This window comes from Crinia signifera, chromosome 4 (assembly GCF_055691185.1).
Source record: "Crinia signifera chromosome 4, ASM5569118v1, whole genome shotgun sequence".
NCBI lineage: Eukaryota > Metazoa > Chordata > Amphibia > Anura > Myobatrachidae > Crinia > Crinia signifera.
In genome coordinates this window covers 280,600,339-280,618,929 of record NC_139220.1, presented here as the reverse complement: position 1 = coordinate 280,618,929, position 18,591 = coordinate 280,600,339, and the positions used below count along the sequence as shown (strand labels likewise).

General features: G+C 44.1%; 1 protein-coding gene across 3 annotated transcripts in view; it reads left to right on the top strand.

Annotated features, from left to right (window-relative positions):
* LOC146075479 (zinc metalloproteinase-disintegrin-like VLAIP-B) overlaps positions 1 to 18,591 on the top strand; it is a 114,555-nt gene that overhangs the window by 13,566 nt on the left and 82,398 nt on the right. For all 3 annotated transcript variants that reach the window (XM_083184767.1, XM_083184766.1, XM_083184765.1), the window contains exons 5-9: positions 8,742 to 8,818; positions 10,018 to 10,198; positions 13,854 to 13,916; positions 14,986 to 15,057; positions 17,103 to 17,272. In XM_083184767.1, coding sequence (XP_083040893.1) covers positions 8,742 to 8,818; positions 10,018 to 10,198; positions 13,854 to 13,916; positions 14,986 to 15,057; positions 17,103 to 17,272 — 563 coding nt within the window. The remainder of the gene's footprint in view (positions 1 to 8,741; positions 8,819 to 10,017; positions 10,199 to 13,853; positions 13,917 to 14,985; positions 15,058 to 17,102; positions 17,273 to 18,591) is intronic.

Sequence of the window (18,591 nt, the reverse complement as noted above, 5' to 3'; positions counted from 1 at the left end):
AGTTTCCTTTGTTAACTACTTACAACAGAAACTGTCTCTGGAATATGGATTTAGTCCATAACTATCGGACAGTGTACATTGCGAAATATTCGCAATGACCGGAATACTTTGCATGATGAGCTGAGCGGAATGGTACTAAACACGATACAGACAGCTGTGTGCAGGGCTAACTAAGCTATGTGTGGCGTTCTAAACCTTTTAACTATATTTCCTTTCGTGTAAGTGTGTTATTATGAATTTATGTGTGATAGTATGTCTACTCTTCTGGTCCACATTGTCACACATACTCGGGTATGGAACTTTATTTGCGCAACTCTGCGAACCAAAATGGCGGCCATACTATCACAAAATGGCGTGTGTGTACCTAGACTTCCACAGTCCACCCTTTAACAGTAAATATAAAACTGTTACATTACAAAATATTTCACACGACAAGACAGAAATTCATAATCCTAACAGAGAAATTGGGATACATGAAATAAACATATAAGGGGAGTAAACCATCTGCTCTCGGCCGATCCAGGATCATGGATAAACGATGGGCCGCATTTATCGAACAATCTACTCAGGGTCACGAAGGATAATGTACAATTTTTGGGATAAAAATAAAAACAGGGGTGGTTACAACATATACACGTTCTTCAGATATGGCATCCTTTGGTAGGTATTGTTTGTGACAACAGACTCTTGAACTCTTTGTTGTCTCTCTTTTTGATATGCTTTTAAGTATGATGGTATTAAAACATCCGGTCCTGGGTAAGGTGTCAAGTTTATAGATTCTACCTTGACCTAAGCTGGGATGGGTAACACACTCTCAGAACTCTGTATCGTCCGTCCAATGCCTGGCAGCAGGGCGGCGGCGGTATCCTTGATTTGGAAGATGAGAACGGATAGTGGGGGGGGGAAAGACAAGAATAGGACCCACAACAGTAGAGAAAACTGAGAAAGGAAAAATTTTGTTAGTGATCCTTTCAACCTGTTACCAGTGGGGTGTGTCACAGTCCCTTTTGTAGCTTGTACAGGTTGCTTGACCTTAGCTGCTCTCCAGTCCTCCCGAAATGGTGCCTCTTAGCGATTTCTTTCTTTCGCCCTCGAGTGTAAGGACCTTCTGGTTTTCAGTTCCTTTGGCAGTAGGACGAACGTACCCGAATCTCTCTCTCTGCGACTTTGTTATTGAGGTAGTGCTGGTCAACAAGATTTTGGGGTGGTTCTTTCCAAAGGTCTATCAAGCAACCTGTATATGGCAAAGCAGGGGAAACAACAACAACATCTCCTGGTTCATGGTTATGACAGTTCACAACAGGTGTCAACAAAGTCCTTTTGCTGCAGTTTTCCAGGTGTGGATACATCACTTGCATTTGTGGTCTAGGATCTTCTTGTGGGATTACCATAACCTGTGGCTGCCCGCCAAGCAATGTTTCGATGGGGACAAATTTTGGTGGGGTTCTGAGAGTGATTCTACTATTACAAAAGGAGTTTTATGGGGTGTACCATCAGTCCCTAAAGGTTCACACATGACTTAAACCTTTTATATATATATTTGCATACTCAAGGGTGCTTCTGGGCTGCCATATCTATACACACAAACGTCAACACCTACATATATATATACATAAAAAACTAATAATAAATAAATAACTATAATGATTCTAGAGTGGACTGTGCAAAGCCAATTTTTGTATTACCTGCAGAGGATCCTGCTGGAGGAGGGATGTGGAGATGGCTCTGTGGGAACAGCCGTTGCAGTTTCTTTCCTCCAGACAAGTAAGGCATGATTCTGTCGTCTTACCTGTCTGTGGCCACACCAGTAATTTCGGACTAATTTTTCCACATACCTTCCCTGTCAAGACAAGTCAGGCCATGGGCTATCTCTGTCCTGACAGTTTGGCATGTTCTCAGAGTCACTGGTTTTCCTTGTCCATCTTTCTATTCCTGTCCACATCCCTTCGGCTTCCAGACTGCTTCTCCTGCAGGGGACACAAATCTTGTATTACTATGTGAATATACTGACATTTATAGGGGGAACACAAACATTATCCGCAGAGCGCATGGCTCACCCAGCTGCCTTGCCAGCATGTTCATTATCAAGTGACACTGAATCCTCATTGAGGATGTGGTTTTTACACTTGATAACAGCCACTCTGTCCGGCAGCTGTATGATTGTCAAGAATCTTTTAAACTTACAACGCTTGCGCCACTGGAGTGCCAGCTACTGAAACAGAACATCTGAGGCGCCATAGGGCCTAAGATCTTTTGTATTACCCCAACAAACATACTTGGAGTCGGCATGAATATTGACTGTTTTTTTTTTCTCTCAGTTCGCAGTACTATTAATGAGACTGCTGCTGCTGAGTGAGATGTCCAATGGGTTCAGCCTCTACTATGCCTTTTCCATCTATTACAGTATAGCCAGTGTACAATTTTCCCTCTCGGTGTTGTGGAAAGAACGAGAAAAAAAAAAAAAAAAAAAATGAATTACCTCTTCCAATGGGTTGTTACCACCCTTTGGGGGCATGCTGCAAAGGTCTGATTCAAACATGTCATGCAATCATATTCATCTCGGCTCCCACTAAATTCCACTATTCCAGCAACCTCAGCACCACTCCACCCTTTGTGCCTTAGTGGGCACACCTGGTAAGAGTGTTGCTGGGTTTACAATATTACCCATTTTTCATGGTAACATCAATGCAAGTTCCCATTTAGTGAACTTGGCTGATGAATATTTTTCACATGTTTTGGCAGAATTTTAGGAGTGTCCAGACTATACGAGGAGCATAAACAGTTAAAACACACCCCAACACCACATTCTCAGTTTTGTTTACCAGTAGTGCTATGGCAACTACACTGTGTAGACAAATATGAAGTGCTTAAGTAATAGGGTTTTAATTGTACACTGCAGTACGACATTGGTCAGGCTGGCATCACCAGGTTTCTTACGTCACTATATCTGTCGCCCCCTCAGCAGGTCTAATACTCTAAATCACATGGTCTCTTGTGTCAGTTTTACCCATGGCAAAAAGCTGTAATCAGGCCTGTTTCTCCTTCTTTATTGTCCACATCTGTCTGTGAAGACATGGGTATTGTGATTGCACCTATTTATATGTAAATGCGTTTTACAACCCTTTTCATTCTTTGTAGAAGGGAAATGCTTTGTGTATTACTTGGACTGCTTTTCACAAGATGGTGGCTGTGGTTGCCCTGGGTAACATTAGGAGTAATGCTTACAGTTATTGGGACTTTGTTCAAAATTTACTGAAAAATATCTATATTGTGACTACTTGCTTTACAGGGTACCGCATATTCACAATGGTATTTCTGTGCTGGGGGTGCGACAGATTCTTCGAACTGTTTTTCTATGATTTGTGGGTCTCTGGAACAGAAGGGTAGGGGAAGGAGAAAAAATTGGAAAAAGAGAGAGAGAAAAACTCAAAAAAAAAAGGGTAGAAGATATTAATGACAGTAATGTGTACATTTATTTTCAACAGAAACATTTTTCTTTTATTTTGAGGACGCCAGGATTTAGCACTATGGGGGAATTGGCTCTCAACTATTTGGTTCTTACCCTTTTCAACTCCTGTTCTGCTTCTTAAGCCCTCCCTTTCTTTCTGTTTCCCAGTGTGGTTGTGACTATGGGCTGTGTCTAGGGGTATTTAGCTAAAAGTTCTCTTTTGGGAACCTTGTTATTTCACTGGGTATTTTCCCAGCTCAACCTCAGGTTTCGAATGGTGAAGCTGTACTTTGGGGCGCTATACTTTCTGTTTTTTAACAGGGTTTCTATTGAAGCTATGGTTGCCATTGATCCTGTGTCCTTCCCATCTTTAGTTCAAAGGGAACTCGGTATTTGTGCTGTAGTTTTTAGCTACCTTAGATGGATTTGACTCTATAACAGTGGAATACAACATTAGCCTCTGAGGACTGTCCAGCATATCTTGCACTTCTTGTGTAAGATTTCTAGGAGTGTCCAGAAATACCCCATCAGGGGTGCAATAGATGACACATCCCATTTTACATAGTAAATCTCTACCCAGGAGGTTAGTCGGGCCGCTGCAGCCAACAGAAAAGAGTGTTTGGTATGCAGAGGCCCGCTTGTAACATCTGCTGGTTTCGTCAGTGGGTAATGCTGTATTTTTCCTGTTACTCCAATTGCTGCTACTAATTGCTTGACACAACCTAGACCAGGAGGGAATGTTGTTAACGGGTTAGGTACAAAAAACTTTATATTTAAACTATTCCACTTACCCATCTCTGAGGCTCCTCCCTAAGGTATTGAATTAGTCTAACTGGTTGTAGGATGCAGGTATGACCTGCTTCCTATTGTCTGACCTGGGTTGCCCTCAGCACAGTGTCAGTCATCAGATGGGGAGGAGGCATGTTGCGTGACCTGTCTGTCTCCTCCCATTGTCTAGGGGCTGGGTATCTCCGTGTCTCACCTTTGTGAGATTCCCATTCTCGCTTATGTGTCTTGATAACTCCTGGGGTTTCCTGACCTACAATGAGCTGAGTAATGACCTTTCCTATTGCAGTTGTAACAGATAATTGGCTTTCTACCTGTGTCCCTGGTGTTTCGTTGGTAGGCAGCTTTGTTTGGGGCATTAGTAAGGGCTTGGATGCTAACCATCATCAGTTTGTCAGTTTGCAGTTCCCTGTGCTTCTTAATGTTGCGGTCGTGGTCCACAGCAGATTCCCGTAGGGCATCCACTGTCATTCCACGCCAATTTGGGAAAGAGGTTTGGACTCTGGCTCTCAGGTTTTCCCTAAGCCCTTCCACCAGCACAGAGACAATCATCTCCCTCAGGTGGGGGTCGTCCTTAGGCTCGGAGACACCAGTGTACTTTGATACCTCCAGTAAGGCTTTTGTAAAATAATCAGCAGCAGTTTCGCCATCTTTCTGTTTGATGGTGAAAATCTTGCTATATTCTACTGCCGCAGGAAAATATACTCCCAACTGTAAGTTAATCAGGCGTATATTCTCCTGATTGATCTCATCATTTATCTCCTTGTCCACTTTCAATCCACTATCCTGAATGAATTTCGGGATGTCAATGTGAGTGGGGAGACAGGCCCTCAACATGATTCTCCAATCCTTGTTGGTGGGCTCATCAGAGTTTCCCAGATCCCTTACAAATTTCCGGCATATTGCCAGATCTTTCCTAGGATCAGGGAAATCTGTAATGATGGACCGCAGCTCTAACCGTGTCCATGGGTTTAGCATGGTCATCTTTCTGGTAGGTATCACACCCTCTCTGTCTGCCTTACCATAGGGAACCTCCAGTGTGCGTACAGGGTATGTTTGTACCACCTCTGCATTACTGGGACCTGCTTGGGAGTCGTCTGTGTCTGTGCTGTGTAGTGCATCCTTACCTGAGTCCACTTCTATGCCGTTGGCACCAGCTGCCTCCTCCTCCTGTGCTGGAGCCCCAGCAGTGGGTTGAGCTTTACCCTCAAGCATATTAAGTGCATGGGAGACGGCCAGTGCCAACAGCTGCTCGTTTTCCTCTCGGGTTTCCTTATAAGGGGATAAAACAGGATACAAGTTAGTAACTGTTGCATTATTACTTAGGTCTTTCTTATGAGACATTAACCCCTTCGGCACATATGGGGGTGGGGGAGCTGATTCTATTGCGGCAACGGTTGCATTTTTATTGTGGCTGATTGTGTCCGGCACTGCCAGACCTTTGATTCCCCATTGTTCCTGTCCTTCCTTCTGCCACAATTTAAGAATATCTATATGCTTCACTCTCTCCTTACGACTGGAGAGTAGGCATATTTCATCTTTTACTGCCGATAAGATTTCTGGATCGAAGCTACCAACACTGGGAAATTCTAACTTGCTGCCTTGTGTCATTTTTCTCCATTTATTTTGGTAAACAACTGCGAGTTCACCGTGCTTCTTGCACATAATAAAAGCAGCCGATCCTCCTGGCCAGCTTGCTTCCTCCCTATCCTGCACGTTATCACAGCGTGACCCGTTATTACCCATAGTTACAGGAATAAACGTTCACAGCTTAATAGATAATCGGTGGGTTATTAATTATCTGAGAGCTCCCCAAACACTCACTTCTCCACACAGCGACACTTCGACGCAATCAAGCGAAGAGCCCACAATGCGAGGTATGATACTCAATCACCAAGCTCTCAACTAGCAGCGAACTTCTAGCCAACTTGCTTGATGCGGCACAATTTTTCCAGGGTATAACAAACTTGCTTTCCTATACCCCCAAAAATCGGATTTCTAAAGTAGCTAATCGGAAACAAGTGCGTTCCGATATATCTTCTTGTACCCTCCTAGCGGAATTAATTCCACTGAAGGGGCAGTTCCTATGGGCACGTCGTCACGTGAACCCGGGTCCTAACTGGACTGTCCTACACTGGACTACACTGCGCTGAGTCGTGCCGTCACACACCCGTTCGCCTCAGTTATTTTTCACACTGGGCGCTAGTTACACCTTGGTCTTATGCTAATTTGTGAAATATTTCTGTACAGAAAATTTTCCCAGGCTGGTAGCTTTTCACTAGATTCTTATGCAGGTATAAATCCCTTATAATAAACTATAGGAATCTATTAAAATAATGCTTGAGTTGCTTGCTTATGAGAAAATGAACAAAAAGAAAACCTTATTTTCTTTTCTTAATCACCGCTTCATTCGCAGTATATTACTATACTGTTTAAATAAAGCTAGTGGTTTAAATACTGTTCACTTCTTCCTATGTGTGCTGCGTGTGCAGTACCAATGAACAGCCACGTGCGTACGTGCGCTTGTTCACAGGCCGCCGATGAATCGGCCACCCACGTGTTCTATAGTGTATTTGCAAGGTTGCGCTCGGGTTTCGATATACGCAGTAATTGCGCCTAAATGTGGAATAAATCCCTTAACTCTGTCCGAGAGTTACGTATCAAGATGCGAAATAAATCCCGCACTTAATCCGTAAACCACGTACAAAGATGCGAAACTTTCCCGATGTGGGCACGTGCGCGCGCACCTTGCGTAATACACAATAGACGCTTTACGTTACTGCAAAAAGGCCCAGGACTTGTCGCCACGTGGCGGAGTCCCTGTTTTTGCGGTAGCTAACAATAAACAATTATAGTTTTTGCACAGAGGGGATCCTCTATGTACTATAATAAACACAGATTCCACGTGTGCGAACCTTATCGCACGTGGTACATATACTGTAATAAACAAGCAACCCAAGACACTATACCCCGTTAAACTACTTGTGGCAGGCAGAAGTACAGTTTACTAAACACTTAGGTATGATATACTTTAAAACACGTGGCTTTCACCTATTGTACTCCGGGTTCAGCGCTAGCACTTCCCGAACCCCGCACCGCCGCGGACCTGGCCTATCCAGCAATGGATAATACTTCCACCCTTTTGCTGGTATAGGTCGGGTCGCACGCCTGGTACTGAGTTCTGGAATGTGGAGCGGACGGACGTGCCCCCAATTGTTAATGGTGATTAAACTATGACCAGAGATACAATATGTGAAAAGCGCAGGTTACGTAATGTGTCCGTAACCTGCTTACCCTTTATACCTAACTGCGTGCGAACAAAACGTAGCGCAGCGCAGCGTACAGTCTATTGTATGTTATACACCAAGAACCGATACCTTAATAAGAGATCCTTTCGCAGGACTTGTCTCCAATTGTGAGAATATACCTTAAAGGACAGAGTCCGCAATGTAAGGACAGAGTCCTTAATGTACCTTATCGCTATTATGCGAATAACTAGACACGACCACGGAATAGAAATAAGGAGGTTAGAACTCCATAAAGAGATTGTATTAAAGTCCCTAATGGACAAAAGGGGGTTACAGAATTAAGAATAAACAGGTATAACAAGTGATACAATACAATAACAATGAATACTAAACACTCTCTGCTAAGGGGAAAGAATACAAATACAAGACACAATCAGCCAACAATAACTACAAGGATAAATACCGTGATAAATGCAACCGTTTACCGTGGTCATCTAGTATGTGAAAAGCAGTCCGGTCAGAGCTCACTATCGTTCAGGAATGAGCGATAGTCCGGTAGGAAGGTCCAGGGAAAGTAGTTGTGCCGAAAAGACCCTGGCTGCTCTGTGTCGCCTATCTTATAGGGTCAGAAGGGGGAGGTCAAAGGCCATTCTCATTGGCCAGAGATCATATGTCCGGTCCACTGCAATTGGAGGTTAGACGCTGTACCTGGTCTGACCAGGTGTAGGGGAGTGAACTTTAAGAGTCCTTTGTTTGGTGGTTTCGGCGTCAGCAAGGATAAGAACCGGTTTGAGCTAGTTTCCTTTGTTAACTACTTACAACAGAAACTGTCTCTGGAATATGGATTTAGTCCATAACTATCGGACAGTGTACATTGCGAAATATTCGCAATGACCGGAATACTTTGCATGATGAGCTGAGCGGAATGGTACTAAACACGATACAGACAGCTGTGTGCAGGGCTAACTAAGCTATGTGTGGCGTTCTAAACCTTTTAACTATATTTCCTTTCGTGTAAGTGTGTTATTATGAATTTATGTGTGATAGTATGTCTACTCTTCTGGTCCACATTGTCACACATACTCGGGTATGGAACTTTATTTGCGCAACTCTGCGAACCAAAATGGCGGCCATACTATCACAAAATGGCGTGTGTGTACCTAGACTTCCACACACCCTATTACATTTACCCCCAGGTATCTCCATACTTCATACACCCTGTATGGTCTAATTGTATGTACTGTACTTGCTTCTTGCAGGATCACTGTTACTATCAGGGCCATGTGAACAACGACAGCAGCTCACAGGTCAGCCTCAGCACATGCCATGGATTAAGGTGAGACATTGGACACAGAGTGATCCCATTTTACCTTCAACAGTTAATGTAGCTATTCATATGGGACAATGTTTATTATAAGTAACAAATCCAATGTGGTTGATTTATTAAAGACATTGTTAAAAATGATACATAATACATGGTACTATTATTGTCTGGTCCTCAGGGCATTCTAACAGTCCAGGTTTTTTGGATATCCATGCTTAATTATTACCTCAGTCAATTTAATTTAAGTTGGAATGGCCAATTCTGGGATCCCAGGATTTAGGGCCTAAACTGTTGGCAATTGAATACCAGGATTGCTTTGTCCAATCCTGGGATTTACAGATTAGGTGGCGCATGCACACTCTTAGGGCCTTAATCTGCTTGTTGCGGTTCTGTCCGCGTGCGGTTGGACGGCCGATGTTTGGTGTTTGCGCATGTGCAGAGGCATATCTGCGCATGTGCGAATGCCGCGCACGTCCAAATACAGCGTGAATTTTGTACACTCCGAACAGGGGGAGGAGAGAGGTGTGAAGGGCTGTTTGGGCTCATTACCATATGTGTACGCCCCGCGTTTCATGGGCGTTCCCATGAAAACGCTGGGCGTATGTATGGCAATGCGGCCGCGATGAACGCGTGGGGGGCGGACATTGACATAGCCGGATGCCAGCTGCCCGCCCATATCCCTGCTTTTGCACGGAGAAATGCCCAAGTGGTCTGAGCCAACCAAGCAGCCATGATTCCCAGTAGTACCGCACCATACTATTTGAAGTGAAGTTGGGACTCCCCAGTTGCTGTTCTTTTGGATTTAGACAGTCGAAGAGGGTAAGTCAACTCAGTGAATATATGTTATTATATTGTGTTTAGTCTGGTGTTGGGAACACAGGGATGGCCATGATTAGGACTATGAAAAAGTAAAGAAAAAATTATATTTTTATAGGCCCACTCAATCCAGGGATTGCGAGTTTTTCAATCCCAATTCCCTATATTGCAAAAACGACACGGGATTGGCATCTCAATTTAATCTGGTGTCCAAAAGCATGAATATCCTTAAAACCTGGAGTGCTAGGCTGCGTAAAAGAAAGAGGTTGTGTGCCACAGAGATAACACCTAATATCTGAATTAGGACCTAAATAATATATACCATAAATAGTAATTTACAGATACTGTATGTAGAATGATGAAAGCGTATTGATAGTCCCTGTGTATTCTTATAGTGGCATGATTATGACTGAAGAACAGAAGTTATTGATTGAACCACTAAATGGGACAGAGACTGGAGCACATGCAGTGTATCCGTATCAGGCCCAGGAGATGCCAAAAACTTGTGGTGTGGACAACACAACATTCAGTGAAGCAATGATTACTAAAACCGCTTTCTCAGGCACTAATACAGAGGTAAGAGGATGTGCGTGCACGCCTGTGTGTGTACTCGCCTGTGTGTGTGTGCGCGTGTGCCTGTGTGTGCTCCTGTGTGTGTGCATATTTTTTTCCAACTCTAGCGAATGGCACTCCCCAGATTTTAAAACTACAGTATGGGGCGGATTCATGGAGGTGCCCACAAAAATGGTGGGTGCACACATGAAAATCCGTGCCAATGTCTGCTTGGGGTGTGTGGCTGATGTCGCATCCCCGAATTCGGCCATCTCTGGAAAAAATAAAACTCAGTCTAGACCTGGGGTAGCCAACTCCAGTCCTCGAGAGCTACCAACAGTTAATGTTGCCCTGAGGAAGCTCGTTCTTGAGAAGCGTACGTCAGCTCCACAAGAAACATAGCAACATAGAATTTGACGACAAATAAGAACCATTTGGCCCATCTTATCTGCCCCTTTTTGTTATCCTTCAGGTAATCTCAACACTTTTTTATCCTTTTTTCTTTGTAAGGATATTCATATGCCTATCCCAAGCATGTTTAAATTATACTACTGTATTTGCCTCTACCACCTCTGATGGGAGGCTATTCCACTTATCCATTTCCCTTTCTGTAAAGTAATTTTTTCTAACATTTGCCCTGAACTTACTTCCAGCTTCAGTGCATGTCCTCGTGTTCTATTACTTCTTTTCCTTTGAAGAAAAATTCCCTCCTGTACTACTGTATGTTAAAACCCTTGATAAATTTGAAGATTTCTATCATGCCCCCCCCCCCTTTCCCTTCTCTGCTCCAAACTACTGTATACATGCTAAGATCTTTTAGTCTTTCCAGGTAAGTTTTTGTAGGCCATGTACCATTTTAGTTTCCCTTCTTTGTACATTCTCTAATGTATTTATAGCCTTCTGAAGATATGGTCTCCAGAACTGGACACAGTATTCCAGATGAGGCTGTACCAATGACCTATGAAGTGGCATTATTACTTATTTTTTTTCTGCTACTGATTCCTCTCCCTATGCAATCAAGCATCTGACTAGCCTTCCTCATTGCTCGTATAATACTGCTACTTCAACAGCAGTACTATACGAGGGCGGAGCTCTTCTGTGTTTTTGTCTTTCATATTCTACGACAACTACCCGAGAAGATCTAATCCAGTTGTGTCTACATAAACAGGGGAGTTACATTTATCTTTTAGCGCTATTCTGAGGTGGAGGGCAACCCTATATTCTGTTGCATTCTATTTTTCATTGGAGGTGTGGTGTTTCCTCCAAGCCCTTACCTGGAATTGCTGCTTGGTTGTGCAAAAAAAGAATCTCATCAACCCTTTTACTTCACTTATGATCTCCCTGCAGTAAAACCATGCTGTTTTGGATCCTGTAAGTTGTTTAATTTAAGATATTCCACTATTTTTTCTTTTAATAGTGTTTCCATTAATTTCCCTACTACTGGTCTGTAGTTACTTGCTTCTTCTTTGCTTCCGTTTTTGTGCAGTGGAACTACATTTGCTCTTTTCCAGTCCTCTGGAACTGCACCTGTATCTAGTGACTGGTTGAATAAATCTGTTAATGGCGCTACCAGCACATCTTTTAGTACTTTTAGTATCCTTGGATGTATTCCATCTGGCCCCATTGATTTATCCACTTTCAGTCTTGAGAGTTCTGTTAAGTCTCCTTAGTAAATGTACTTCCATTTACCTTGTTTTTATGAATGTCCTTGCAACTTAACTGTGGTCCCTTCCCTTCGCCTTCTATAGTGCTTGTGCCTTGGCACGCCTGATCACTTATTTAGCCTCCTTGCATCTGGCAAGATACACCTCTTTGTCGTTATTATTTTGAGTCTGCTTGTATGTCCTAAAGGCCATCATTTTTGCTTTTACACTAGTTGATATCTCTTTAGTAAACCACACTGGCTTCCTTTTCCTGGTGCTTTTCTTAACCCTTTTGATACAAAGGTCCGTTGCCTTTAGGGGATGCAGTTACAATCCCGGCGGTCGGGATCCCGGCGTTCAGAATCCCGACGCCGGAATCCCGACCGCCGAAATGCCGACACTTTCTCCCTCCGTGGGTGTCCACGCCACCCCTGGAGGGAGAATAAATTAGTGTGCCGAGCGTAGCGAGGCACCGGGCCCGCTGCGTGGCGAGCGCAGCGAGCCCGCAAGGGGGGGCGATCCACGTCCCCCCCTTGTCGGCATTTCGGCTGCCGGGATTCCGGCGTCGGGATTCTGAACTCTGGGATCCCGACCGCCGGGATTCAATACTGAATCCGCCTTTAGTATTGCACTTTTTCATTGTTTCCACCTCTCCTGCACTCCTTTCAATTTCCACCAATCTGCTAATGAATAGCTTAAATATCTCCCCATTTTTGCAAAGTCAGCCTTCCTAAAATCCAACACCTTAGTTTTGTGTGACTGGAGTTGGACCCTGCCTTGATACTAAACCATACTGCTTGATGATTAGTGGATCCTAGGTTCTCACACACATATATGTCTGATATCCTGTCACCATTTTTGAGTATTAAATCTAATACTGAGTCTTTGCGAGTAGGCTCCCTCACCAATTGCTTGAGAGATGCTCCCTGTAGGGAATTTAGAAATTTGCTGGGCGTTTGTATGGTAATGCGGCCGTGACGCACATGTGGGGGGCGGACAACTGACATGCCGGATGTCAGCTGCCCACCCATATCCCTGCTTTCATACGGAAAAATGTCCGAGTGGTCTGGAGCACTTAGTGCTGTCTGACCACTTGGTCCATCATGCGATGGTCAGCAAACATCGGAGGACGGGGGAGGTTCCCACAGATGGAGGAGGTGTTCACATGAAACATCCACTCGCAGTCCGTACGCTCAGCATCTAACCGCATTCGGACGGTGTCAGCGATCCGTACGGTAGGTGGGGCTAAGAACACTTGGTTCCTGTCCGAAATACACATCCGTCTGAATCAACTAGAATTAGGGCCAGAGAGTGGATAACATCAGGTGAGCGGTGTATACATTTTTAAAGAGCAGTTACAGTCATACGTTCTGTAGATGAAATCAGACAGAGCATGTCACAAACTCAGTGTCTCCATGCCAGTCAAACCTATCTAGCAGTGACATCACTAGGGCAGTTCAGGAGTTGCTGGCTGCACTTGGGTGTCACTCACCAGGTTACTCCTGCTCAGCAAGAGGAGCCAGGTGCTGCGCTTTAACATTAAGCGCAGCACCTGGCTCCTGTCCCTGTGTGGGAGCCGTCACAGTAGCCAAGCCATTTCCCAAGATCAGTCTGCATCATCCGGACCCCATAAATCCCATAAAAGCATGGGAATCTGTGCATAAGACCACACCCTACACCCCAAGGCCACATCCCTTTTCCCTGCATGCACCTTTCCCATACGGATTAAACAGGTAATTGACCTTACTGCCCATTGTTATCCAGTCAGCTTATGATTTCCAGTATACAGACATTTGCAGAAGCAGGAGGACACTCCCCTTACATGTTTCATCTGAAGAAGTTGCATATTATTCTGGTAAGAAACAAACACCATTGGTTAGCCACCAGAGAAGAATGATAGCAAGTAAATAGAGATGAACTAACATAATGTAACCAAATAGCAAGCCATATTTAAATGATAAATATCGTGTAAAATATTAACTATAATAATTACCGTCCCGGCTCCTCTGTAATACCAGTCTCCTCTTTTGCTTCAGAGACTGAAATTCGTAAAAGCAAAAAAATTTGTCCAGCTCTATATGGTGGCCGATAATTCCATGGTAAGTACTCATTGTACCCAGCATATGTATCATATCGGGTATGGAACATATACTATTTATATATGGAATACATTTAAGCGGCACATTATACTATTCTTGTGCTCTCTACATACAGTAAAACCCCATTTATAATGAAATGAGTAACACCTTTGTGATTGTCTAGTGGGGACTTCGCTGGAAGGGGTACGGTATGATTTCCCCACCACTGAGAATGCCGATGGTCATAATACCAACAAGCATTGGCAGACAGTCAAAATATCGACATGTTCAAAATGCAGACATTCATTATGCAGACATGGTGAAAATATCAACACGTTCCAAATGCCGACATTTGAAATGTCAACATATCAAAAACTCATCATGTTTTTTTGTGTCTATGTCGACATAGGTTGACATGGACTCCGTATAAATGTACCACATCTCCTTGCTTCAGGCATGGTTTTTATATAACTCTATGCCCAGCTGGACCGTGAAGTAAGAACAAGTCAGTTTCAAAGAAAAAAAATCATGAAAAACCCATGTCAACTTTTTGACATGTTGACAATTTAAATGTCAGCATATGGCCGTGTCGGGATTTTGACCATGTTGGCATAATGAGTGTCGGCATGTCAGTGTTTTGACTGTCTGCCAATGGTTGTCGTTACTTTGTCTGTCGGTAAATTGACTTCATTCCATTGGAAGTAACTCTTCATATCAAAGTGTGTGTCTTTCATATTTTATTCGGTAGCATATTGAATTAAATTTATCTTTATTGTATGATCATTAGTTAAGGACGGCCGACACTGGCAAAAAATAAAAAAATATCTAAATTCTTTCCATAGTTTTATACCATTTGGTCAATAATTAACAGTGGATGTTTTTTTACTAACTTCTATCTCTGCTTGTGAACGAACCCCCTCCCCATACCCCTTTCTGTCTCCCTATTAGGTCCATGAACCACGCTAGGTATAATTGCACATGCGAAACTCATGCAGAATACTACTTTTTGATCTATGTGTTGTCTTAATATATTTGTTTGGACCTGTCTGGACCATGTGTTCGTTACTAAACAGAGTCTTCTTACTCCCAGTTGATTAAGTATAAACGAAATAAAGAAGAGATCAAGAAAAGGATATTTGGAATTGTTAATTATGTTAACCAGGTGAGTTATTGAACATATGCAGCGTCTGCTGTCCTTACCATTAAGGAAATGCCATGGCAGAAATTATTCCATTCCAGAGGCCTCGAGGTATTTTGTCTGCTCCCCTGTGCATAAGCGAAGTGTGTGTGTGGTGGTGGTGGTGGTGGGGGGGGGGGGGGGGTGTGCTTCTGAATTCTTTCATTATGAATGGCTAAAACAGGGGTGGCCGAACCGGTCCTCAAGATCTTCCAACAGGTCATGCTTTCCATCTTCGGTTAGGAATGAATGTAGCACATGCTTGTAAATGTCATTTAGCATAGACTACACCTGTGCACCAGCTAGGGCAGGAGTGGCAAACCCACGGCTCTCGAGCCGCATGCGGCTCTCCCCCTGTTAAAGTGTGGCTCCTGCATTAACCCCTTGAGTGGTTTGTTTTGCTGGGGCAGGACAAACCTACCAGGGCAGGTTTGTCCTGCTCCAGCAAAACCCATCACAGGACGTTGGAAGCCCCCCTGTCCACCCCCCACTTATCTCCGCTCCAGCGTTTGTACGCCGGAGCTTCCATGCCGCCGCTGCCCCCTCTGCCTTATCCACCTGTCACATTCAGCAGTGACATCGGCGGCAGGCTGGGGGATGTTGGCGGCGGCTTGGCAGGACTCGGGTGCCTGAGCACTCCCGAGTCCCCCCGAGCCATGCCGAACATACCCAAGCCTGCCACTGATGCCATTGCTGCTGTAAAATGGCGGCTGGGTAAGGGGAGCTCCGACATACACCGGAGCAAAGGTGATGGGGGGGGAGACCGGGGGGGGGGGGGTGGCGGAGGGGGGCTCTAGAGGTGCTGCGCCAGTGGTGCACACCTGGACACCACCATAGGCATGCGCAGCACATTTTATTAGGGGGTGCACTGTCAAAGTGGTGTGCCTAGCACCCTCTATTGGGCATGTCTAACACTGCCATTGGGTCTGTCTAACACCACCAATCAGGCGTGCACTCACTACAATATAAAACATCTCTCAGCCACACCATTATATCCTGCCTATTTCAGTTTTAATCTTCTAATTACTCTGTGTAACAGTACATGCAAATAAAGTCAAAATCATATCTGGATGACACAGATATGTAGTGATATGACAATGGTGTAATACAATTAACAATGCAAAACACACATAAATGATTGATGGGCGCTTATTTTAATGGAATACAGGTCTAAAAAGAAAAAGTCTTTGGTAAACAGTATTGCTGGTATTACTAGCAGCAATAAGTGTGGGGGCGGGGGCACAGCATTAGGGGGTGCCTGTGCACCCTTACCACTCAATGTGCGCACGCCTATGGACACCACTGACTCGCACCTATTCTAGATTAGTGGTATTGCTGTTAATTTTCTGAGACAGCCCGCTGCAGCAGCGCAGCTGAGCCTGGAAAATTTCCGGGTATACCACCCAAGGGGTCCTAATAGACCACGCCCCTTTTTTGGCGCGCATGTTGTTGGCTCTTTAGCTTGACTACAGTTTTTTTTGGCTCTTTACCTCTGACCGGTTGGCCTCCCCTGAGCTAGGGGGTCTGGAAACCATGAACTGGTAAATTTTGAGGACCGGTTTGGCCACCCCTGGGCTGTAACATCAGAAAAAATACAACAGAATTTTGAAATGAAAAGAACTCTGTTGGCCGAAGACATGATTGTATGTAAAATAATAATTTTCTATTTCTCAACCAATCAACTGCCACCTTCTGTGGAGACAAAATGGCATCTTTGGCCAACTGCAATACAGTGATCAACTTTATCAAGTTTTTTTCTGTCTTGAAAAGAACAATGTTTTAAGGTGCCCATACACGGTATAATAATTGTATACAATATCGCATCTCGGTTTTGTGATGAGATGAGATCTAGTACAAAAAGTATGTGCACCACATACTTTTTGTACTAGATCTCATCTCATTGCAAAACCGAGATGCGATATTGTATACAATAATTGTACCGTCTATGGGCACCTTAAGTCTATTTTAACTCTAAAAATTGTTGAATTTGCAGTAGTATACATCCCTCATTAATCCAATGTCATTGACAGGTGTATAAACAAATAAATACTTTTGTGGCTTTGATCGGAGTAGAAATCTGGGACACAGGAGACCAATTCCCGGTCGTTTCATCATCTGAGACAAATCTAGACCGCTTTTCTTATTGGAGAAAGGAGACACTGCTGCCCAGGATCGCTCATGACAACGCTCAGTTCCTAACGTAAGACTCTCCTGAGAACTTCCAGATCTTCAGATGAATTAATTTATTCTGTCAACAAAACTACATGTAGCTGGTACACAGGTCTTGCAGCAGGATTAGGGAGGCAGCAAAATTAATTTAAAAGGAGATATCTATAAGGTGATGCCCTATTCACCACTGGTGGTTCTCTAACAGATAAAACTGCTGCTAATAGAATGATCATTTATAACATTATAAGATCACTGATTGGTCGCACACAGAGAATCAGTACAGATGGGGGACATCACCATTGGGCATCTACCGCTCTGATACTCAGGATGGAAGAGTTAATATAATGTGTTTTTTTACCTTCGGGAATATTTTCTGTTATAGATAAATAGATGTCAGTTGTGTATATTTATATGCTTCAGAAGAGGGAAACAGGTTATATGAATATGGGCCCTCATTCTGGTTGACTCGGTAAGCTGCGAAGCTCGCAGTTTACCAAGTCCCAGAGTGCATGCCCTGTCACCCCAGTGAAACCCCCCTACTGCCGTATCCCCCAGAAACCATGCAAGGGGATGTGGACAATGGAAAATAAGGTGTCCGCTGATATAAAGCTAGTGAATGGTGAGCCTATAAAAGACACCTTCTCAATTAAACAAGAGAACAAGACTTTCCTTGTCTTACGCGCCTGTCAAATGGTCTTTTCAAGATGTCCTGGGTTTTCCAGAAAACCAGTCTCCAGGTCTTCTGACAGCACACCAGCACTGGAACCCTCTTCTATATAGTATAGCACACTCCAGTCCTTCAGTACAACACGTATCAGGAACCTTGTATCCCTCCATCAGGCAGTGCACTGGAAGTGTCAGGACCCAGGGAACCATGGGTGCACAGACCGGTGCAAGTTCGGCCACCACAGGGGTTCCCCGGTGTCCAGTGCCTGCAGGCGCTGTTCCTGCTGCAGGGTTGTTCCTTCTGGAGTGTTGTCTGACGGTCATTTGCCCTTCCACACCATTATGTGCTACCTCACCGCGGCCACCTTCGGATTCCGTATTCCACGGCTTGTCGCTGTCCCTTTTTGTGTGGTGTTATTTCGTGTATTGTGTGGTGTATTATTCTTGTATATTGGCTTAGTGTATTATATTGTGCGTTTAGGGGTCTAGATCCCCATGTGATTGTGCACGAGATTGTGTATCTTTGCGTTTGTGACAAGGTGACGGTATCTTTAGTTGTGCGATGAGGTCGCTGTTTATTCTGTTTAGTTACAAGGCCGCACATTGTTTAGTGACTTTCTGGTAGGTAGATCCGCTAGTTAGATCCTCATGCCTGCTCCCAGGAATTCCAGATCCTTGTCCCAT